This window comes from Equus quagga, chromosome 19 (genome assembly GCF_021613505.1).
Source record: "Equus quagga isolate Etosha38 chromosome 19, UCLA_HA_Equagga_1.0, whole genome shotgun sequence".
Lineage (NCBI taxonomy): Eukaryota > Metazoa > Chordata > Mammalia > Perissodactyla > Equidae > Equus > Equus quagga.
This window is the reverse complement of record NC_060285.1, coordinates 41,735,343-41,760,838: the sequence shown is the minus strand read 5'-3', so window position 1 is coordinate 41,760,838 and position 25,496 is coordinate 41,735,343. Positions and strand designations below refer to the sequence as shown.

General features: G+C 36.1%; 1 protein-coding gene across 14 annotated transcripts in view; it reads right to left on the bottom strand.

The window, feature by feature from the left end:
• OSBPL8 (oxysterol binding protein like 8) overlaps positions 1-25,496 on the bottom strand; it is a 190,977-nt gene that overhangs the window by 31,153 nt on the left and 134,328 nt on the right. For 13 of the 14 annotated variants that reach the window (XM_046646898.1, XM_046646901.1, XM_046646900.1 and 10 more), the window contains 10 exons: positions 22,205-22,282; positions 19,752-19,853; positions 17,513-17,716; positions 15,103-15,187; positions 13,352-13,523; positions 11,227-11,464; positions 10,442-10,626; positions 7,369-7,450; positions 6,968-7,066; positions 5,081-5,177 (listed from right to left, as the gene is read on the bottom strand). In XM_046646898.1, coding sequence (XP_046502854.1) covers positions 5,081-5,177; positions 6,968-7,066; positions 7,369-7,450; positions 10,442-10,626; positions 11,227-11,464; positions 13,352-13,523; positions 15,103-15,187; positions 17,513-17,716; positions 19,752-19,853; positions 22,205-22,282 — 1,342 coding nt within the window. Of the gene's footprint in view, positions 1-5,080; positions 5,178-6,967; positions 7,067-7,368; positions 7,451-10,441; positions 10,627-11,226; positions 11,465-13,351; positions 13,524-15,102; positions 15,188-17,512; positions 17,717-19,751; positions 19,854-22,204; positions 22,283-22,977; positions 23,142-25,496 lie in introns of all 14 variants that reach the window. The other variant, XM_046646909.1, reaches the window with a different exon arrangement.

Here is a 25,496-nt window from a genome sequence, read left to right as displayed (position 1 = left end):
GCTTGTCTAACGTACTAAACTTTTTACCATTATGAAACGCTTCTCTTTTTTTGTGTTAACCCATTGTAACTTAAAATTTACTCTATTAATATAGACAATCATACTTGAACTTAATCTTTGCATAGTTTAGCTTTTAACATTTTCCATCTATTTACTGTCAAACTATTTGTGTCTTTAAATTTAAAGTGTGTTAGCCCTTGCTGTTTTATTAAATCTGACAATCTCTGTCTCTAAATTAGATTATTTTGGCTATTAACATGGATGTAATCATAATGAGTGAGTTTTCGTCTGCCGTTTTACTATGTATTTTCTATTTGTTCTGAGTTTTGTTCCTTGATCAAGCTTTCCTGCTACTTTTTAAAATAATCTGAATTTTCTCTTTCAGAATTTCAATATTTTTATTGGCTTTTTACCTGTCCTTCTTGGCATTATTTGATGTGTGCACACAATGTGCACATGTGTGGCACAAGTGCTCTAAGGTAGGGTTTCTCGACAGCAGCTTTCCTGACATCTTGGGCTAGACAATTCTTTGTTGTAGTGGGCTCTCCTAAGCATTGTAGGATCTTTAGCAGCCTCCCTGGCCTCTACCTACCAAATACACCAACTGTGAAAACCAAAATGTCTTCGAACATTGTCAAAGTCTCCTGGGAGGCAAAACTGCCCCTAAGTTGAGGACCACTGCTTTAGGGATCACAAACATTTATCTTTAAAATTCCACAGTCCACTTACAGTTAAATTATTCCACTTGTATAAAATGTAGAAACTTTGTAACTTGTAGGTCCATTCTCCTCTAAGCCTTTATGCTGTAGTTATATATGCTATATCTGTATATGTTATAAAACTCACAAGACAATGTTGAAATTTTTGTTTTGAACAGTAATATGTATTGTAAACAAACTGAGAGGAAAAAACAAGAAAAAAATGTCTTTGTATTTACCAGATATTTACCATTTCTGACAATCTGTCCATTTTAAGGATCTGAGTTTCTATCTGGTCCCCTTTATCTTTGGCCTAAAGAACTTTATCTAGCTTTCCTTGTAGTATGAGTCTTCTGGCAACAAATTCTTTTAGTTTTATTTTATCTGATAATGTCTACAGTCTTGAAGAATATTTTCACTGGATATAGAATTCTGGGTTGACAGCTATTTTCTTTCAACACTGCAGAGATGTTCTACTTTCTTGAGTTGTTCATAGATTCTAATAAGAAGTGGGTCATTGCAGAATCATTGTTTCCCCAAATGTATTAGATTGCTTTCTCTTAAGTTTTCAAGATTTCCCTTTGATGTTTGGCTTTCAATAGTTTGACTATGTTGTGTCATAGCTTAGCATCTTAATGTTTATGCTGCTTGGTGTGTTCTTTGGGCATCTTGAATATATAATATAATACCTTTCATTAAATTTGGAGAACTTTTAGCCATCACTTTTTAAACTCACTTTTTTCCTGTTTCATTTTCTCTCTCTTTCTGGGACTCCAATAACCCATGTATTAGAACATGTGATATAAGAGATCTGAGGCTCTATTCATTTTTAAAAATAATTTTTCTCTGTCCTTTCCACATTGGATAATTTCTATTGCTCTATTTACAAGGTCACTTACGCTGTCATTCCATTCTGCTGTAAAGTTCATTTCATGAATTTTTAATTTCAAATATTGAATTTTTCAGTTCTAGAATTTTTATTTGATTTTTAAAATATATTTCTACTTTTCCTGCTAAGCTGTCCTATTTCTTTTCATTCACTGTGACCATATTTTCTTCTATTTACTAAAGGGTACTTATAGCCACTTTAAAATCCTTGTGTGCTACTTCCAACACTATATCTTGGGGTTGGTCTTAGTTGATTTTCTTTTCCTTTGAGAATATGGTCTATTTTCCTGGGTCTTTAAAGTTAGGTAATTTTGGATTTTATCCTAGACATTATAAATGTCAAGTTGTGGAGACTGTATTCTATTATTTTTCTCCACTGAGAATTGTTCCTTTGTTTTAGCAGGCAATTATTTGGTTGGACTTGAATTACAAACTTTGTTTTTGGGTGGCAGTTCTGTTCTGGATTTAGCCAGAGAAGTGGACAGAGAGAATTTGAGACCCCCCTTTCTGGCTCTTTTCCTTTTGAGATCCCCGCTGTCTGTCCAGTGGCCATGCTTTCTCTTAATTTAGCATCTGGTTCCCCAGGCCAGAAAGACTGCAATGTTTCCACCAGTGCACCTGCTAACTGCACCTGACCTGAGGCTTAAAGCCCTGAAAACAGGGATTTATTCTTTTTCATTCCTGTTCTACGAGTGTGGACTTCCTGCAGAATTCGCCCGCAACTGCTCTCTCTTCAGTGTCTTCAGGAAGCTGTTTTTTGTATTACGGCCAGATGCCTAGAGGAGAAGGATTGGTCTAGGAGGACCTTATTCAATCATTATTGTCCACATACATTCTTAATTCAGTGAAACTGCAGATTGTTTGTATCCAACTTTTTACGTGTATTAGTATATCATAAAATCATTTCTCTTGTATTATATAGTATTCATAACCATAATGGATCTTAAAATAACTGAATTTTCCCTTATTTTAAAGGAAATGCTTGCTCGTCATGGAAAAGTTGAAAAACCCAAAACTATTACCCATAATTCCATCATCCAGGGTAATCATAAAATCTTAACATAATTCCTTGCATCTTTTTTCCCTATGCATGAATGTATGCATGTTTTAAAGCAGAGCTGAGGGGCCAGCCCTGTGGCCAAGTGGTTAAGTCTGCGTGCTCCACTTCGGCGGCCCAGGGTTTCACCCGTTCGGATCCTGGGCACAGACAGGGCACTGCTCATCAGGCCATGCTGAGGCGGTGTCCCATACGCCACAACTAGAAGGACCTACAACTAAAAATATGCAACTGTGTACTGGGGGGATTTGGGAAGCAAAAGCAGACATAAAAAAAAAGAAGACTGGCAACAGTTGTTAGCTCAGCTGCCAATCTTAAAAAAAAAAAGCAGAGTTGACTCAGTGCATATATTATTTATACTCCACCTTCCACTTAACATTATATCATAAGCCATTTCAAATTTTAGTGTACATTAGAATTTCCTCAGGAGACTTTAAAAATGTATTCTTGAGCCCGGCAATTTTGATTTAGTAAGTCAAGACTGGAGTTCAGAATGCCAAAATTTTAACTAATACTAGAAGTGATACTGAAATTAGTAGTTCATGAATACCACCTGAAAAACCCAAACAGTTCTCCCAAATGATGATAAATTATTCAACCCAACTTAGCCACAGTGGCTAAGTACCTACGTTTTATCTGTTCTACAGAATACTAGAAGCCATTTAAAAATAAGTGGTTCTTAGGGCATATAATAGTGGTACAAGAAAAGATGGATCAATAGATCAGAAAAGACAGCCCTTGAAATAGAAAATAACACCATTAAAACCCGTGATAAATAAATCAGGTATTGGGAAAATTAATGGGCTTTCGGGAAAAGAAAGTTGTGATCTTGCTTCACTCTACCCATACTATATACACAGAAATAAATCCCAAGCAAGTTAAAGAGCAATGGAAGCATAAAAGTATGAGAACATGTAAGTGAATTATTGTGTAAGCTGAAGTGAGGTTTTCTAACACGACATCAAAAGCAAAAACCATCAAAGGAAAAATTGATATTTAACTACATTAAAATGTCAAGAGAGAGAGACTACTTGTTAAGAAGAATATACCCTGCCCAGATGTCTTTAAATTTAGCTTAATTTAGACTCAAGAAAATGAACTAATTCCTAGAACAATGTAAACTATCAAAACTCACCCAACAAGAAGTTTCTTTTGAGCAAGTCAGTAATCAAAGAAGAAATGAGGAAGTAATCAAAAAAGTGCCCCTACGAAGCCTCAATTTCATAAATTCTTTGAAATTATAAAGGAACAGATAGCTCTGATCTACACAAACTATACTACAACATAGAACAAAGAAGGCCAGCTGCTGAAGTAATCCCAGGAAGTGAGCTATGCACCGGGCACACAACAAAGACGCCGAGAAGGGTAGAGCATGCACTCATAAAAGGCATTCGCACTGGCCAGACCAGGGGCAGGGAGGGATTGAAGGTGCCGTGGGGAAGGATAACAAATATACGTAACCTTCAGAAGACAACATTCATGCTCTGAAAGAAGTAAGACATAAAACTAGGCAAAAAACCAGAACCCAAATCCAAACAAAAACATCAAGGGAAATAAAAGACATCTTAAAGAAAAATAAAGGCATACACCATGCTCCTGGGTCAAAAACTATTGTTATATTTCCCTGTCACAGACTTATCTGTCGTTCTCCACCCTCTCAGGAAAGTAGACCTTGGGTTTCTCTTGATGTATTTTATTTTTCCTATCTTACCATAATTTTTTCTCTCTCAGGTTTAAAATTCTTCAGTTGAAAGTTAATTCATTGATTTTTCTCCATATACAAGTTCATTAAAAAAAAACAAAAGCACTTAACGTTATATATTTTCTACTGGTGTATAGTTTTGGCCTATGATTTGTTTGAATTGTTGCAGTTTTGAGATTAAGGTTTCCTACTGTAACTTTATTTCTCTATTTTCCCTTGCATTTATAACAGTTTTTATTAGTATGTTATTTGGTCTGAGGTTAAGGATCATTACTGACTGACCCCGGACCAAGTATTCTAACTGTACTTGGAATCTCTCTCTAGTCAAAGACTAAATAGAAAGATCAATCCCTCAGGTACCTTGAAGTGCTTAAAAAACCTTAGTAGAGCTAAAGGCAAAATAAATGCATCTAGCCACAGTGGGCAATCATTACTCTGTCTTTTGATATGTAGTGTTTGTGATGAATTTACATGTATGTAATACTTACATAAAATTATATACATACTTACATAAAATTATATACATATAAATACGTACATAAAATGAGTCATATTTCTATTTGTGAATGGGCAAAGAAAAACACTGTTAAAGAAAGGCCATTAATCAAATAAAGACGATACTTAAAATGACATAGGAATTTCTTGCTGAAAACAGCCCAAGACGTTGTCTATATAAAAGCTCACCAGAAAATACTACCTTTCGGAAAGGTGCAGACTGAGACAGGGGAAACTCACCATAGAACTTGGACTTAGCCAGGATACTACCACTAAGGCAGAAGCCATCCTTTCGGTTACTTACATAGAAGGCAGATATTGGTGGATGATGGGACACCTGTTGAACACAGAAAAACCATAAAATAGAATAACATAAGCATATTATTATGCTATTATCAAAAGTTTAAGTCTTAACAGTATATTCTAATAATGAATAAGAAGAAATGTTTGGTAAGTAGTAAAATTAAATATTGATGACTATAGAAACCACCCTCCTGGTGTTACAACCAGTAGGTGGGCTCCTCTTACACTGTACCAAAGTTAGTTTATGTGGAAGTGATAGTATGTCACTTCTGAAATTAGGTTATAAGGCAGCATCCATCTTGGTGTCTCTCTCTCTCAGAACCTTAGCTCTGAAAAGCCAGCTTCCATGTTGTGAACAACCCTATGGAGAGGCCCATGTGGTGAGGAACTAAGTCTTCTTGTCAAAAGCCAGGTGATGAGCTTGGAAGTGGAGCCTCCCAGCCCAGGTGAGCCTTCAGAGGACTAGAGAGCTAGCTGACACCTTGACTGCAACCTCTTGATAGACCCTGAGCCAAAACCACCCAGTTAAGAGCTCCCAAATCCCTGACCTTCACTGTCGGAGACGATACATGGGCATTGTTTTAAGCCATTAAGTTTTGGCAGTAATTTGTTATACAGCAATGGATAACTAATACAGTGGCTATCTTCATACAGATTACTGAACAGGCTGTAGGAAACTAACAAAAGCTTTGACAAACAGGTTAAGAATCTAGTATTTTCAATATATATACACATCTTATGTTTTCTGAAAAATGAGACAAAGCTAAAATCAATTAAACTCTTCTCAAGCGTCTCAATTTAGTGATGAATTACAATGAACTAAAATGCAAGACGGTATTATCATTAATTTTTTAAGAATTAATATAGATGAGTGGTTTCAATCTGAAATTGAATCTCTAGGGAAGAAGAAGGTTTTTCAAATAACACATTGTCTCCTCATCCTCCTTACACTCTAAGTGAGAACTATTAAATTAAGGAGTCATTGGTAGTGAGAGAGAATGTCATATTCCTCAGGTTTCTTAGGACTGCCGTTAAGACTGAGAATCATGAATATAGATGCATATGTTTAAATTATGAAAGAATAAAACTCAGAAATATTGTCTGATTGCCTACTATGTGTACAACAAAAGGAGAGGCATTATGGGGAGGGTATACCTTCAAGGAGCTAACAATTCAATTAGGGAAATAAATATTCTGTAAAAAGTTACACAATACAAGTGTTAAAGTAACATCATAATGGATAATCACAAAAAATAATACAGAAGATTGAGAAGGGAGAAATCACCAGGAGCTGCAGTCATCTGGATCATGAAAGATGAGTGGGTCAGAGTCTATTTAGATAAAAAATAGCTGGGCAGAAATACTGGGGTGGGAGAACTGAATTTAAAAATGAGGCAAAAGAAGGGCAATATCAGGTTACCTAATGGTGAACGCACAGGCCTGACTACTGTAGAGGGCTCAGAGAAGCATGTAACTTGACATAAATTTAGAAAGATATGGAGGACCTTGAATTCCAGACAAATGGGTGTAAATTTGATTTAGGAACTGGAGAACCACTCAAGAATTTTTGCCAAAAATACCCCCCAAATGGGACAGAAGCAGAAAAAATACTGATTTATTTTTGGTCCTACGGTTCCATGACAGTAACAGTAATACTTAGGAGTATGGTATTTATTAGTATTCAGTACTAAAGGTAAAATGTTTACCAAATGTTCACTATTAAAAAGGTTAATCAACAGTGAGTTTACTGAGTTAATATTTTCTATAAAAATAACCCAATAACTTCCAAAGTGGTCTTGTTTCTGTAACATGCATTTCTAATACCTGTTCAGCAATATAAAAGGTTTTGCTGTTTGTTCTGGGATGAATCCACAAACAACGGAAAGTCTCACCAAGTATAGGATTATAAGGTTTCTTCAGTCCCTAGTAAAAAACATACAAGTTTCAAATTACAAATACGTAAGATTCAAAATAGTGTAAACCAGTCAAGATGGGTTTAGCTAACTGTATCATCTGGGAGCTATCCTTATCAAATCTCCCAGCAGTGAGTGATCGGGAATAAAGGTAAAGAACGTAAACCATCATCCAGATCTAAGCGACCAGGTGGTTTGCAATTCTGCTAACTCAAAGAGGCCCTGCAATGCCGTCCTTAACAAATAATCTAAAGGTAACATGAAAAATAAAGAACTCATATAAGGCTAAAGAAAGCAAAACATAAATATTACCTTTGGCTTTTTATAGAATCCTGACAAATACCATTTCACAACTTTCTTCAAACGGAAATAAGGATTTTCCTCGAGAGCAGCCCTAAAAAACAAAATGGTATACATGAAAATTTTACAGAATATATCACAAATTCTCCCTCATATTTATCAAGTCAACAACTGAGTATTATATAGAATTGGAAAGCATAATTCATATTTAAAATAGATGGCAAAAACAACCACGTAAATCAGTTTGTAAGAATCATTTTTCATAATCTGGTGACTTTTCTCCCAATTATTCTTATTCTTTGACAAATGACCCAGGTCTTTGCTCAAGTAGTTTTGAAACTCTCCAAACCAAGGCTTCTCTCCTGGGGTTCTGCAGAACCACTTATGTTGCTGGGGGTCCTGTGAGAGACTGTGACTGATAAAAGTAAACACAGATTTTGAGATTCAAGCACTGCATGATGCCTAGCATTCGCAATGATGGGCAGTGGCCAAGCAGCTTCATTAACAATTTCATTGGAAGTCTTCAGTCCCGTATGTCAGGGAAGGACCATGCTCACTTGATTTAGTCTACTCTCAGCTGTTGATGTCAATTAGAGGAGATCAACAATAACTGGTGAGCGCTGTAGTACATGAGGGAGGACAATATGCTGGTACTAGCCTTGCCCATGCAAAGTGCCTCCCTAAGTATAGGATCGTATGACTTTTTAGTCCCTAGTACAAAATAGAAGTTGCAAATCACAAATACAGAAGATTTAAAATAATTTAAACCAATCAGAAAGGTTTTAACCCAGGTTTAGCCTTCGACCTCCGCTATGTGCTCCCAATTGATTATCCATAGTGAACAAACTCTATCAATATAATCAAAGAATGATTTTAATTTTAAAGAAGAAATTTTTACAAGCCATGACTCACATGCCCCCTTGCCCCTCTGCTGCTGCTATAAACATTGCAAAACATCGACTGTGTACGTCAGAAGTGAATTCTACTGAGACGTTTTCATATATACATATTCTCCAAGAATTGTTATACATATATAAAACAACTTAACCATTTATTACTCCCCAGAGCATGTCTGAAGGGCCAGTGAGGTGTCTGCTGAAGATGAAATGTCAGAGGGAAGAGGCCAGGCCTAGGCTTACTGACAACTGTGCCAAGTGGAAAAGTTGTATTTTCAGGAGTAACGACTCTGATTGCTCTCTTCCTATCTTAGAGTGGAGCTTAAATTCTCTTACTATGCAATTTTGTTTAAAATTACATACACATAGAATACAGAGTTCAAAACTCAAAGCAATACAAAGAAGTAGACATGTCCTGCTATCGCCCCATCTCTCCATACTCTTCCTACTTACCTACTATAGGCAACTTTTTAAAGCTTTTTTTTACATAAACAGTTTTCTTTAAGCATAAAGAAGCAAATATGAATAGGTAGCCTTTTTCTTATAGAAAAAAAAAGGTAGCAAACTACATTCTTCTGTACCTTGCTTTTTTCGCACACTCACATAATCCTGAAGATCCCTCCAAATCAGTTTATAGAGTTCTTCTTTATGTGTGCATGTATCACACATTATTTAACCAGTCAGCTGTGGCTGGACACCTGAGTTAGCTAATCTTTTTCTATTCCCCCCCCAGCTGCGACAATCTTGTATATATGTCATTCTGTAAATGTGTAGTTACATCTGTACGAGTTATTCCCAGAAGCAGGATTACTGGGTCAAAGGGCTGAACGCCTCTATCATTTTGGTAAACACTGGCAGCTTCCCTTCAAAGGCACTGTGCTAGTCCGGATCACCCAGCAGCACTGTAAGAGTGCCAGCTGCCCCACACTGCCTTGGCAACAGTCTGTGGCCAGAAAAGTGCAATCTTTCAATTCGGGAAAATGAGCAGCTCTCAGGAAGATCTTACTGTGATTCACAGGAACGTGCCTCATATTCTGAAAGAAATGAATTTCTAGACCTATAAAAGAAAGAACTATAATAAATTATAAAGGAGAACTGGGGTATAAAAGCTTTTGGATTTTTGGTCAACGTGATGGATGAAAAATATACCTTATTATAGTTTGAATCTGCAATTTCCTTATTTTGAGTGAGGCTTACATGTTTAAGGACTGTTTCTATTTCTCCATTTTTCAATTGCCTGGTCATTTCCTCCACTCCTTTTCTATTAGGTTTTGAGCATTTTCATTCAATTTCTAAGGGCCCTTTTTATTCTAGGGAGATTAATACTTTGTTTATGACTTAATTTGCAAAATCGCCCAGTCTATCAATTATCCTTTTATTCAGCTTATGATTTTTTTTTGCAATGTTCATTAATGCAACTAATAGGCTAATGATGCAACTAATAAACTGAATACAGATATTGATGCAGAATCTAAAAATCAGGTCACAGGGCCAGAACTTAGTATCTTAGGAAACACTGTGCCTTGAAACTGCTGCTGGAATGGGGTGGGTAACAGGTGAAACTTGGAAAGGCATGCACAAAGTTGCCGGTTTTTACTGGTTCTCTAAGGAACTATTGGGAAAAAGGTGGACAGCTCCTCCTCATCTCCTTTATGCCTGCCTCCTTCAGAATTACACTCAGGATCAGCTGGCAGAAAGAAAAGCAAAGAGGAGAGTGGGGAATTTATGCCATGAGCCAGCAACTGGCAGGGTGTTCCAGTCGTGGTAAGCTGCACATGCGTCACAAGCATGCAGAGAAGATAAGCATAAACAAAAGCACGAGCCCCAGGATGGGACCCAAACGAGGACAAAGGTGAAGGAGAATGAAGAATGCCAACCCCTCTCCCTGGGGTAGGTCAGGGAACAGGTCAGGGAGCCACGACAGCAGCACTAGCTGGTGAGGAACAGAGCTCCTGTCCTCCTGGCAAGCTTGTGATCTCTCAGTTCAACTTCACGAATGGAAACATCAGAGCAACTTGTTAAACATGTTCCTTATTAAGGTCAACTACAGAAGTGGCAGAGGAGAGAGTGCCAGCTCATTAGGGCCTGATTTTGGTAAGGCACAACCTCTGAAGTTAGCACTCTGAAAACTTCTAAAATCATCAAGTGTGTTTTATTTTACGAAATGAGAATCCACTTAATCCACTTACTCAGATAGGAAATCTGCATGATAGTAGTAATCTGAAAGTTTATCCAAGAAAGAACGAGGCTCCAAAATAAATGTAGGCAGAACCACCCTGGAGAGGTCCATGCCAGGACGAACTTGTTTCAGCAGAGTCCAGATAAGGCTTTTGTTTTCTTCAGACACAGTTTCTGTTTGAGAAGCTTCACCTGCCTTTAGTAATTAACAAAAAATACTGAAACAGTATATTTATTTTAGACACATAGATATGTAGACAAGACAGCTAATGTTGAAAATATGAATTATCTATAGGAGTATTCTAAGTATTAAAATACATTAGGCAATAAATAAAGTCTATAGTTGTGAAATTTAGGTAAAAAGAGTAGTTGCAAGAAACATCAAAGTGAATGCTATATACAAAGAATTCATTATAAAAAACATTATCCTCTCTTATTTTATACCATATTTACTTCTATGCACTAGCAGTAACAAGAAAGTTATAAACTCATGTTTCCTTGTATTTACTTTGTACCTGGCAATGACATCAAGTAGTATCCTATTTCAAAGGCAAACCTGAAGAAAACGTAAACTTTAAATTTAATAGAATATATTGGTATTTGTGTGAGTATATGTGTTTAGCTGTTTATAAATCCTGATATATTCCATAGGTATGCAACTTTTAAAACAAAATAGGCATCATATAAATATTCTCTTTCACGAAAATGAGCAATAGGTCAAACAAGTATCTTCAATTTCATTTGAAAAGTCCCAAGAATTAGAAAACCAAAATCTCTGAAGATCACAAACTTTCACCTCTCCGAGTTCTTCATGGCTCTGTTCGGTGTAGGTGGTCTCCTTCAAAGGCTCCACAGGCTCAGGTTCGATATATGAGTCATCTTGCCTTTCTGATGTATCTGTGTCACTTTCTTCACTCTTCCCCATCACCTCATTGTCAGACTCATCATGCTCTTGATCATTTTCTTTATCGGATTTATCAGAATACATATCTTGGTCCTTAAAATGCTGTCGTTCAATTTCACTATCATTTAACCTTAAAGAAAAGAATTATTATGAGGAAGAATAAAGGAGGTTAAGAATATTTAATTTATAAATAAGAATGATATGTAACATTTATTAAGAATTTACTACGAGCCAGGCACTGGCCTAAGTTTTTTCATCGTGTAACTCATTTAACCTGCAAAATAATCCTGAGATAAGTAATATACTCTCACTTTCCAGGTTAGCAAATGGAGGCACTGAGAAATTAAATTAAAACCTTGGAAGTACTAAAAGATGACACTGAGCTCTTTGCCTTTCTACCACTTGAGGCAAAACTCCAAAAGCAAAATTTCAGACCACCTCTTGTTGATTTTAAAGTCTTGCAAACATCATCACTTGAATTCCACTCCCCATCCCTTACATCCAAACAGACTCTAAGTCTCAAAAGGAAGCTCCCATTCCCTCACCTCTGCAGCATCAACTCCTAGCCCGTCTTCTGTCACACAGCCAAATGAACAGGTTGACATGTTGATTCCACTTTTGTAAAGTCTGTTATACTGATCCTTTCCCTGACTCCCTAGCTGGATGTTATGTTCTCACCCTCTAAATTCTCCTGATCCCATATTACCCTCAGTCCCCTGTGGTTGTTTAGGTCATTATTATCTTCCCACTACTTCTAGCTGCCTGGCATTTCATAGGCTTCAAACAAAACAAAACATCTCTCCAGGATCACATAGCTAATATAAACTGTTGTACTGGATTCAAAATTAGGATTACATCTGATTCACCTCCCTATAGACAATTTGGTGAATCATACAGAAAACACCTATGGTTCTAATACAGAAAAGAGGCTCAAAAATTTTAATGAATAAATCTATGAAACAGATAAATTTTTAAGATTCCCAAGTAAGAGCATTTAAAGATTGCCTGGTAGTCAGTAAAAATAATGGACTGTTTATAACTGAGGAGCTTCGAGGAAAACATCTTGGGAAGAGGCCCTGACAAAAACCCCATCCCTATATCAGTTGCACCCCCCCAATGCTATCCCATTCAGGTTCCCATACTGGGAATTAAGATAAAGCTCCAGACTATAGATCTGCAAAGAAAGGATGTAAAAGGTCAGGTAACGGAGGTTTTAAAAGAGGGTAAAGAAAAAAGAGTCAAGCCAAATGACAGGAAGAAATGTTCAGCTCAGGTTACATGGAGGAGAGGAGAGGAGCAGCCTAACTCTGAGGAGAAGAACCTCAACGCTGATGGGAAGAGGCTGCAGAGCAGAAGCTGAGGGTTGGGGCAAGACAGGAAAAGCGGAAGTCTATTTTTCCTGCAAAGCAACAGAAGAGATCTTAACCTCAACAAACCTCTGAGTCTCCAACAGTGCTTCTGAGTTTCACTGGAGAAAAGTATTAACTACAATGACTACTTCAGGGAATAAAACCACAAACAGGATGCACTTTCAACTCAAAACACTTACAATGTAACAGGAGAATGCCACAAATACCAGGTAGACCAAGTCAAGTGCCAAAAAAAAAGTACTATAAAACAGCAATAGAAGGACAGATTACATCTCATTTTTATGAAGCAGGAAAGGTGAAATCGGTCTTGAAGGAAACATGGGTTTATGACAGGAAAAAAGAGCAAGGAGGACTAGAAATCATTCTTGATGGAGGGAACACCACGCACAAAGACAAGGTAGATGGTTAGCACGGTTGTATTTGGGAAAGAACAAGTAATTTACATTAGCTGGAATCAAGAAAGTAACTTTCTACACCTTATCACAACAACGAAACAAATCTTAAACCAGGCCATCGGCTATATAATGGGAAGAAGTCAGCCAAGTTTCAATGCTAGATACACCAGAAAAATTCCAGGCCGGCCTACTAACCTAGTGAACAACACGGTCTCCAAAATAATCACCAAATTAGTGGCAATATCTACTTACTGGAAGTTGTCACCACTGTGGAGATTGTTAGCACGTAACAAGCCATACAAAGTCACGTGTGTGCTCTCTGATGAAATGCTCAGGTCATGTTCCTTTCCTTCTCTGATCATTGTACGTTTAAGAAGGCTAGAACACTTCAAAGCCAACTCCAAAGCGTCCATCCAGCACCTTCCTAGAAGAACACAGATTTATAAGCAGTATAACTCAAGAAACGATCCACACTAGCATTCATTTTAACTTAACACGGCTAACCTTTAAATGTATTATGATGTTTTTGAGAAACATGCACTGGAAAAGTTAATTTGAACATAAAATCTTACCAGGATTTCTCAATGCAATTTTTCAGTATAATAAGTGCTTTTTACATACTAAGCATCTAGAAACCACTGGCAAATGAACAGCACAGCAAGCACTAGAAACTACATCTAACTGAAAATAAATGTACCTTATTTTTAAAATCTTAGAACATTAACATGTAGTATAATTTGAAGGTACCAAAAGAGGTACATAAAATATACTGAAGGGGTTATGTTGCTACTATAAACAAACCATCTAAAATAATGTTTTGTTGTGGATAAAAGGTCTATCCTCAGGTTTAGCATCCATTCTACTTACATGTTTCAAAATTTTTAAGTCAGGAAAATGCTTATACAATACTGTCAGTAACTGCCATATTAATAGAAACATTAATAACTTTATTTTTTAAATTAAAATTTAGAACAGTATTAGCAGGAAAAAATTGTTAGTTGCTCCTAAACTCATACATGTTTGTTTCAAGATCTGCTGGAGATACCAGCCCAGTAAAACACTCTCATGACAAAAGCACATGCCTATAATATTTTAATTTTAAAAATAATCATCTGGTAAAAGTAAACTTTGGAAGTTTACAAGATTCCCTAGGCTAACCTAGCCTAAACTATAAGACATAAAAGTGAGAAAGAAATCCACTATGAACTCCTAAAGTTGTAAAGTTACCTTGCTTTCATGTAACTAAGGCTCCATATTTGCTAGAGAAACTAAGTATCAAGTTATTAAGTAAAGAACAGAAGTTTGTACTTGAATGTCTTATGTAAAAAAACCTCAACCAGTGTACATGTGTCTTGTAAGGGTTAATATTTGGTGATAAAATACAAATAGTATTAAACGTACCTCTACAATGATAAAACAATGAGTTACCACAGAGAACACTAACCAAGTCAAAAAGGTGTTCATGTGTCAACCGAGGATGACAAAGAAAACTCCAGAGTGCTAATTTACCATTCATGATACAATGCTTCCTTCCCATCAGATTTCACCGTTTGTTGACCAAGTTAATTATATTTAGTGTTCTAAGCAAGTTATGATTACCATACCTCTGCTGCAAATACCACACTAAAGACAGATGTTCCCAAAGGAAAATACACAGTGGTATATAAAATAAATCCTTAAAAATGCAGAGCAAAATGGGGCCGGCCCTGTGGTGTAGTGGTTAGGTTTGGCACCCTCCAGTTTGGTGGCCCAGGTTTGCAGGTTCCGATCCCAGGCGCAGACCTACTCCACTCATCAGCCGTGCTGTGGCAGTGACCCACATACAAACAAGAGGAAGACTGGCATAGATGTTAGCTCAGGGCAAATCTTCCTCAAGCAAAAAAACCAGGAAGATTGGCAACAGATGTTACCTCAGGGTGAAATTTCCTCAGCAAAAAAAAAAGCTAAAAATTTTTTTTTAAAAAAAAGGAGCAAAAATCCAATCCATCAAAATCTGTATTTACCATCTGACTCTGAAGTAGCTCGGATGATCAAATAACTGCTGGGTAAGGGCTGGGTTATGGATCCAACTGCTTCACCCTTTGGACCCTTAAAGGCAAAATAAACAAGATAAATGGTGTACAGTATTGTGAGATCTCAACTTTATATTATCCATTATTATCTGTAAAATTTAAGTTAGGCATGGATTATAATTTAAAAGGAAACAAAGCTTGAATTTCATGCTTCATGAGAAAGCAAATGTTAAGTATTAAGGAAAGTTTTCCTCTTCCAACAAATATACCTCCTTACCAGAAAGTTGAACAACTTATGGTTATAAAATATTATTTCTGCATATTGTTCACATATTGAAGAGAAACCTAAAATTTACCATACTAGACCAAATTTTAATTTAACAGAGAATTTCCATTCCTCAGATACTACTAGATAAGAAATACTAAATTTCTAGAAGCCTAAAGAAGCAGCTGGAAATACAGTTATAATTTATAAGAAAAAGAAAAATGAATTTTGACTAGGTCTAGGGAAAAATACCTCCATTTTATAACTGATAATCTTGTTTATAAATACCAACTATAAAAGCTAATTTCATTTTTCCAGAAACAAGAAACAAAGAGGAATTTTGTTGTTATTGGTGGTGATTGGGGTTGTTTTAGAGCACACAACACCAAGAACTCTACAGTAACGGGTATCAACCAAGGCTAATCTTAGGTGGACTCAGTTCTTATCTGGAAAGAAAACCTGAGGATTGAATTTATAGTGTAATTTTGATAGAAAAAGCATAAATTTTTAAGTTGTTAGATCAAAGAATAAAACGGATTTTAAAAAGCATAAACATTAGGAAGTAAAGATGCAGATTCAAAATCAAAAACACAGAAACAATACGATTTTAACAAGTCCCATCATATCCCTTGGGTATTTTCACATAGCTTTATAAGTTATGGGCCAGTTCCAAGAACCAGTATAGAGCAGGACCTTGAGTCAGGCTGCCTAAGTTCCAATCTTGGCTCCACGCTAGAAAAATTACTTAAGTAACCTCGTTAGGCCTCAACCTCTTTATCTGGGTAATGAGGGTAAACTGTATGCTCCTAATAGGTATGAGAATTAAATAAAGATTACTCCATGTAAAAATGCTCAAAAGAGTCCCTTACACCAATTAAGAACTCATAAACATTACTATTTCCTAATTACAGACACTGACTTTGAAGCTAATTTAAACAATGTCCTAAGTGGGTTTTGCTTGTGGAGAATATTCTGATGTTCATATAATTGTACAAATTTCCCTTCCACCAATATTTGGAATTAAATAAATTTGACATTAAAAATGTTTAATGTTTAAAAATTCATTATAATTCTTACAATTCCTAAGAGTAGTAGTAAAGAATAAACATTGTACATAAAATGTTTTGAAAGTAACTTGTTTTCACTTGAGAATCACATGATATATAAATATAAGAGGTTCTATGGGTTAAATTCCTTCCCCTGTGGGAAGTACCTAATCCTAGAATGGAACTAACCCTGTAATCCTAAATTTATTCCTGCTACAACTCCAGACTATGGAAATAAAGGTAAAAAGTCCAGGTCTTTTCCTAGGTGTATGTATATTGCCTAATTAAGCAATATTAAAAAAATCAAAAAGCTGAAGCTACTTTTAGTTAGCCCTAATCTCAATTAGGTTGTTTTCCTTAAATAAGTAGCTCTAAAACCTTTATTTGAGTGTAATTGACCTTCTTAGAAACTAAAACAATGATCGCTTTGTAAAAACTTAAACTCATTTATTGAGTTAGCGTGTACTATACTGCATGTCTACTGTTGGTAGAATTCCTTGGTGATTAAACAAATAAGGTATTTCTATTTTCCTGATTAAGTTTATGCTTTTACAACACAGGAGTGACCACAGTAATGTTTTTAGTTATAAAAGCATTAGAGCTCCATCTTCAAAGACAGCTGCCGTCTTAAGAGTAAGTGGGACTGCTTCTGTTTACAGGTTTCTTACCATATACTTATATCACCGCAGGAAAGACCACAAAAACAAATGGTAGCTTCCATTCTAAGGGATCTTACAATTTTGATACAGAGAAAAGCACTGACAGTAAACATGATGCAATATTACAAACAAAGTGCAAATTAAAAAAGAAAACAGTACAAACTGAATCCCCACAGACAAGAGATAAGAAGGTACAATGTAAATTTGAGAAACATTTTTGGAGAAATTTTTAAGTTAGATCTTAAAGGTAAACAATCCCTTCTGGTGTACATTTCATTGTGGCTAGACACAGACAGGAATGATGTGCTTGAAAATGGAAACAAACTTATAAGCCCCGGCAGAGGACAGCAACCATTAGATTAATCTATTTATCTCACTTCCACTCATAGATTGTCATCTTTACCTTACCTATGTAACAAGTGCTTACTTACCTTCACTGCCCAAATAGATTGCTCCAAAGGATGAAAAAGTTTGAAACAAAAGCCATCCTTTTTTGATGGACGCTCAATGATTTCACAGGCATTCAGAAGGACTGTTCCTACCCACTGACCATTTTTTTGGGTTTTATAGATCAGTAGCACCCCAGGTTTCAACACACACCACAACTTGGTCCAGCTCTTTAGAGTACCACGAATCTACAGAAAGATAAGTTTATTTAAGAAATAAAGCTGTTTTCTTCCTTCTGCTCTACGAGATACAAATCTCGTAATGGCAAATAGGATGTTTTAATCTACAATTTCCATAAAATGTAGCTTTAGATTCAGTATATAGTTTTTAAAAAGCCATTAAATGGCAAGCACTGCAAATAAACACAAAAATAGCATGGCTCCTGCTTTTGAGGAACTTAAAAATTCTAGTGAGAGCCTGGGTCAACAGTTTCAAAATAACGTACTAAGTAGAATGGTTTTCCTAACCTTCTGGACCAGGTCAGGGTCCTTAAAATATACTTTCCCAGTACCGAGATTCTCTTCTTCTTGGCATCTGTCACAGCTGTAACTTTACTTGAGTGAATATAAGATTATTCTACCTTTTAAGACTTTTCCCCCTTACTGCTACATCAACAGTGCTGAGAACACTGTCAGCACGCACCAGGCATTCCCTAAATATTCGGTGGGTGGTAGGAAGAGGGAAGAACGTCCTTCCAGCCCCAAACATTACCCTCTCTAATTACTTTGTTCTTAGTAATCACATAAAGTGTGCCATACAAATTTCTTGGGGGAAATTTTAAAACACAATTTACATGAATCTCTCTTTAGTCCATAAAATGTTCCTCATCCTAGGATTTAATGCTATCTCAACAATAAGTCTATAACGAGTTTTTCCTATCAATTTCTATTTCTGTAATCCATTAAAAGTATTTCTATGAAAAATCACTGAATTTACAATACTGAAAAGTCATATAATATTTAGATTAAAAACTAAGAATTATCTTCACTTTTATTTAATATAAAACATCTCTTGTCTTAATGCACTTACCTAAATTATGAAATAAATATAGGGCCCCCAAACCCCCCAAATAGGCATACCACAGAAACTCCAAACAAGAAAAATTTAGAAAGAGGGAGTTTGGAGCCAGGCATGAAGAAAAGGGAAAATCTTTAAGAAAAAGTATGTATATTTAAAAGAGATGGAAAGACAAGAGAAGTGAAAGGAACAGTTAACTTGAGATATTCTGAATCTTGGAGATGTGACAGCAGAACGTGGATAGCAAATTATCAGAATGAAGGTAAGGTTTACAAAGTCAGCCAGGGGAGGTGTTGGAACTTTGGGGGCGTTGGTTGGGGAAACCCAATGTCAAAGACAAGAGCAGGTTTAGCTCTGAAAAACTCAGGTGAGATCTGGAGCTTACAGACTTCTAAGTAGAGCCAAAATGAGTCAGAGGTATTTTCAGCACAACATTGAAGAAGACCCCAGATTACCCGAACTATCAGGGAAACTGTCACTAGACCCCATTTTAGAAAGAGAATTCATGACAGATCTCATAAGGATTTTAGGTTGGAGGTTGTACCAACTCTTTGGGAAAGTGGACAGACTTCAGCGCTGGGGTGATTTTCAGGTGGATGCCAGGTACTGAAACTTCTTGGGCCTCAGGGTCTTAGAGGGTCATTCTTAAAGTTAGCAGTAGTCTGAAAGATTCCTACCAAATATCCTTCAGATAAGAATGAGAAAGAGGACAGAGTGACTGGGATGATAGAAAAGGAAATAAAAATAAGTGGGGATAACCAGAGGCCAGAAGAATAAGGTATGGAAACAGCCATATGGATGTCTTACTGAAAATTAATCCTTTTCAAATGATAACTTTCATATTAACTTTGTGTCATATCTTCTCAATAATGCATATACCAAGTCTACTATAATAATAAATAATTTGAATAGCAAAATATTTCTTCACAGCATATTGATTAAACTATATAATGTCATACAAATCAAAAAGCCTTTTTAAAAGAACTGCTATTCATATTTGATGTTATTGTCAAGAGAGACACTAAGATTCCTTCTCCCCATTAAGACTGGAATGTAGAACCTTTGGATACAATTAATAGTTTGTCAGTAAACACCAATCATCCTTGGAGTTGTTTTCATCTTGCAGGCTGTAGGTGTCCTCTGGGCTTTCCTATTCTAGTAGGTAGACACCCAGCAATGTGAAGTCAAAATTCAACACAAACTGACCTTCAACCAATCAGCCATAACAATAACAGAAGGATCTGTGATTGTACTGAGTAATTCCTTTGTGGCTCTTTTCTTTTCTTCTCGGTAATTTTTCTTTTGCACCTATTTTAGAAAAATAATAGAAAAATTTAAAATTCATTAGAAATGGGAAATTCCTTCTCAATTTTTTAGCTCTGTAGACTACAGAGTGTAAAATTCTAAGTCTTTTTCAGAATTCAAGCATGTTAGGGTAAAAGAACTATTTTTCGTTGTTTTTTAGAGCTGGGAGGAATTTTCAGAGAAATAAGGTTAGAATCTAGTTTTTCTGATTACTAGTCCAGTTTTCTGCATCTTTTTAAAGGATTTTACCTTTTTAAAATTATGTGATAATACATGAGGTAAAATTTCAAACAACACAAATAAAGCTAAAAGCCGTCTTTAGTATACCCTATCCTATTCCAATCCCCAGAATTGATCAATGTTAGTTAGCCTTCTCGAAAACACTATCTTTGCAGGACTTTTCTATGCACACAACCTACAGAAATATACTGCTTTTGTGTTTTTGTTTTATTAAACACATTTTTAAAGTGTTCACCCATTCAATATTTTTTGGAGCGTTTCCATGTCAACCTCCTTCTTTTAACAGCTACACAGGATTCAGAGTATGAATAAAATAACAAGAGCTAGCATTTACTGGGGACATTCTGTGCACCAGTCACTGCTCTAAGCACTTTACATGTATTAACCTCATTTAATCTTCACCATAACTTTCAGAAGTGTGACTATTATTATCCTATTTTACAGAGAAGAAAACCGAGGCACAGAGAGTAATTTGCCCAGGACCACACAGCTAGAAAGTCATGGAAGCAGGATTCAAGCAGAGGCAGACAGCTCAAAAAGATATGAGCTTAACCACCAGCTAAGCTTCTGTACTGCTTCTACAGTTCTTCTTAATACGTTCTCTTCCTGATGGAAATCTACTCTGTTATCAGCTTTTTCATATTACAAACAAGGCCACAATTGCTTACAACTGGCAATTTTGCTCTCTTTCCTGATACTAATATGTAAGATATAAATAATTAAGAAAGCATGATGAACTTAATTGACTCAAAACATCAAATTTTACCTCATAAGTCACTCTGAAGATAATCTGGGAAAGCAGCAGTGGATTAATGTAGTCTTATTATTGCTTTCTTGTTATTAGACAGATGGGAGAAGAGTGGTAATAATCTATCAGTGATATATATTTTTTAACTATAACACAAAATCTTCCTAGCTGCATTTAACGGTAAAGAGACTTTTAATTTTAATAATTCTATAGCTAAAAAACTGGAGACTTTTGGTCTTTATTAATATACATATCTGAATTAACAGTTAATTTAATATGGGATTGCAAATGCAAATGCAAATGCATACAGGATCAGATAAGAAAAAAAGGGGGTAAAATAGACTACACAGGGATCAGCTGGAAAGCTTGTGTTCCTTAAGCTCCAGGATCTATGGCCATTGTAGAAGGCAGGCCCAATATTGCATATTTCTAAAGAGAAGAAAGAAATTTGATTTGTTAGCTCAAATTTTTAAAACACTGTGTAGGCCAAACAAAATATGTCTACCTGTGGGCCAATTCAGCCCAAGACCTAGCAGTCAGTAAACTCTAGTTTCAAAAGACACCAGAGCTTCCCACCAAGTGTTCTGCAACACAGCGATGCGCCTGACTCTGGTACGATGTGCAGAGATACGCAGTCCTCATCCTCAGTGGCCAGGTGAGGCCTGAAGCAGCGCTGGGCGAGCCAGGAGACAGCCTTTTAAGGTGACTCCAGTGCGACAGACAAACAGTAACATTTTTTATGTGTGCCTGTCTGGGTATTTTTTTTCTTCTTTTAGGAAGACACATACAGATCTTCCTTAACTTACAGTGGGGGTTATATCCAGATAAACCCATCATAAGTTGAAAATATCACAACTCAAAAATGCATTAATACACCTAACCTACCGAATATCATAGCTTGGCATAGCCTACCTTAAATGTGCTTGGAACACTTACATCAGCCTATAGTTGGGCAAAATCATTTAACACAAAGCCTATTTTCTAATAAAGTGTTGAAAATCTCATGTATTTATTGAACACTGTACTGCAAGTAACAAACAGAATGGCTGTCTAGGTACAAATGTTCTAAGTGCATCAGTTGTTTGCCCTCGTGATCGTGGGGCTGACTGGGAGCTGTGGCGGCCACTGCCACTGCCCAGCATCACGAGCGAGCATCATACAGCATGTTGTTAGCCTGGGGAAAGATCAAAACTCAAAGTATGGTTTCCAGTGAACGTGTATTGCTTTTGCACCATCGTAAAGTCAAAAAATCCTAAGTCTAACCATTGTGAGTTGTGGACTGTCTGTATTTATTTATTTTATTAGGCTACTTTCACAAGCATATGCAAAGCATAATGTTAGTTATGAAATAAATGTGGAAACTAACCTTGAGAGATTCTTTTTTTGTGAGCTTGCTGGAAGTTGAACTATCCTTCTCCGAGCCATTATAAAGTTTAGATTCAGACTGAAAGCACATAAAAATGAACAAAAGAGAAATAATAATTAAAACCTTCACTTATTCTACACATATGGCATATACAGATCAATGTTAAGGCTACGTGTCTGACATTCTTCCCATTTATTGCTGTAATTTAAGCAAATGCCAATTTTCAAATACCGATTTTCCCTAAAGTACAGCATTTGGGTTTAAAAACGAATCCACAGTAAACACACAAAAACAAAAATAAAAACTAACAAATTAATCTACAATGTGAGGTTATATAAAATCATGTGTAAATTTTTGCATTCTATTTTCCAGGATACTTCTAAGAAATGTATACCATTATTTAGTTATGCTTAGGACAAAAGTATCCAAAGCAACGTTATTTTGTAACAGGTGAAATAGTCTAAATAAAAAAACCAAACCCTGTGCATTCTAATAAATTGCTGCATACACTGCCTTGTTGCTACTCCTTCTCCAAGGGAAGAAATATACACATCTTCAGATTAAATAGTATTCAGATTAGATAGTATTAAAACACCATCTAATTTGTACAGTGTTCAAAAACTAATATTCCTAGTACCTACTACTTCCTACCTATCCAGTGCCCCTAAATTATCATTAATGCCTTAAATGTGTTTCTGGACTTTGCTTATACCTCATATTTTCATTTGATCTTCATAAGAACCTTGAAAAACAGGCATAACAAGTCGTTTTACCTGCATTTTACAAATCCTGAGAGGAAGGCTGGGGGAGGATGATTTTCCAAACAACGATATAGCAGGAATCTGAACCTTGGTCTCCTAACTCGGCACTCCTTTAAGGACACTACACTCTTTCACCAGAGCAGAAGAGCATACAACTAAAAGCTGCTTCTATAAACCTGGAACAGTGAAATTAAACATTCCTTCAATGTCCTATGATTTTCAATTTTGCCGATTGTTAGACACGGGAGAAGGTACTTAAGTTCTCAGCATTACTCCTAGTGCCAAGAAAGTATATGGGGGCTTAATCCAAATGGTGGCTTTCAAATGCTGAATGGCCAGATCTGCATAATATCACTAGATGTGATTAAGGATAAAAAGCTTTGGGTATAAACTCCCTCACTCAATTTTAAGACCCATGAGGGCAGGAACCATGTTTATTCACCAATGATACCCAGCTATCACCTGGGGAAAAGGAAGGGCTCAATAAATATCTGAGGAATTAATAGAACAAAAATGAAACTAATATCTGCAGCTCATTTTTCTCATCTCTCCTAAAAATGCCTCTGCTCTTAGTATAAAATATGGGTTATCATAGTGATGGTAATAACTGGCTGAACCAGAAGGGAACTGCAAACTACATTCAGTGGAGAAGGTGGGGATCAACCTAACTAAAGTTTGTTCAAGTTACTCCTTTGAGAACTGGACTTGAAACATCACATTGCTTACTGCCATGACAATAGTATACTTTGTGATACCGAAACAGTTTCACAAAATTCCTCAAGCCAAACAGGTGTCTGTCTTCTCCTTGACCCTGGAACCCAAAGACGGCATGGCTACTGTCAGAGCAATATGATGGTTTCTATTTCCCAGAGCTTAAGAGGAAAATGTGTATTATACCGTACTCCTTAGATACTATTAAATGAAGAATACTAAAATATTAGCTTAAAAGCTAACGAAAATTAGTGGCTGTTTACTAAGTACTATGCTAAACACTTTCTGTGTACCACCTCATTCAATCCCCAAAGCAACCCTATGAGATAGTAATAGTATCTTCCTTTTGCTAATAAGGAAACTAAGACCAACAGATTAAATCACTGCCCAAAGTCACAGAGCCAGTAAGGAGATAAGCTGGGATTTGCACCCTGATCTACCTAATTCCCAGTCTCATGCTCTGAGCCATCTCACTATATGATTTCTCACCCTTTACAACTGTTCATACAGAATCTCAGCCACTCAAACTTAAGACATCTTCATCAACAACAGGAAATCTGTTTCCCCAACATGACAAGATCTGGCGTGTGATTCCTAAAGGATTCTAGTACGTAAGGGTGTCACATCTTGATATTAGAGTACGTCAAGGAACCCCTGCCATACAGTGTAGAAAGTTCTGAAAAACAGACAAAAAAATGATCCAGTGACCAAGTTCTGCAGTCTCTTTAATACATTCCTCTCTAAGTTTTCTGAATCAACAGGTTACATTACCATACACTATTTTTGTTGGAAATATTTTACTAAACTAAGTTTTCCTCCTTTTATAACCTTACTGACCACTATCTTAATGACAACCACAGGGTTTAATGTATAGTACCGCTCGTCTCTTCGTTAAAGGGCCTTAGAATGCTCAGCAAGTTATATTTTTACTTCTTTTTCTTTCTTTCCTTCTTTTCTTTTTCCCTACTTAACTGCTGTCCCCTTATGTGCTATGTGACTTTGGGAAGTTGTTCAATCTCTTTCAGTCTTAGTTTCCTCATCTGTAAAATGAGGATATTCCTACTAACTCATAGGGTTGTTCTGACATAGAGTGCATGATATGCTCAACACAATACTTGGTATATATTGTGATTCAGGTTCTATAATCTAGACCGCAAGCACTGTCAAAAATCTGACCTTTAGATAAATGGAATAGTATCATATGAGAACACTTTTGACTTGCTTTGAAAACAATAAAATACTGCAGATATAAGGAATACAACAATAATGATGTTACTATGACTGTACCAGATATTTTGGTTTGGAAAGGTTTTCCAAATGTCCAGGTAAATATATTTTTTACAGAGAGTGATAAATGATTTAGCAAACCTACAGACAAACAGATTGATGGCGGGAATCAAGTCAAGAGATCTGGATTCAGAAGCCCCTTATCCTTATCATAGGATTTCTTTTATCCCACTAGACACATTACTCATGCTGGCAATTCCTTTTGTTGAGATGGACAATTAAAAATTCATTAAAAAATGCTAACAGGAAGATGGGATGATTTGATTAACTGATTTTTCCAATTTGCTCATTTATAGGATGACTGAGAAACAAGAACTGCCTTTATTTAAAAAATTGGGGGGGGGAGCAGTAAGGAGGGTGTATTCCATTGTGCTTACTGGTCTCAATTACGTATTTTAAGAAATAACACTTAACCTCAATCAAATCCTATGACCAAGATAACAGTATTGATACTTTTTACATCAAGTTAAAAAAGTATATGGTTAAAATTGTTTGATGGTTTCAGTTATACAGATCAATCATAGAAGAAATAA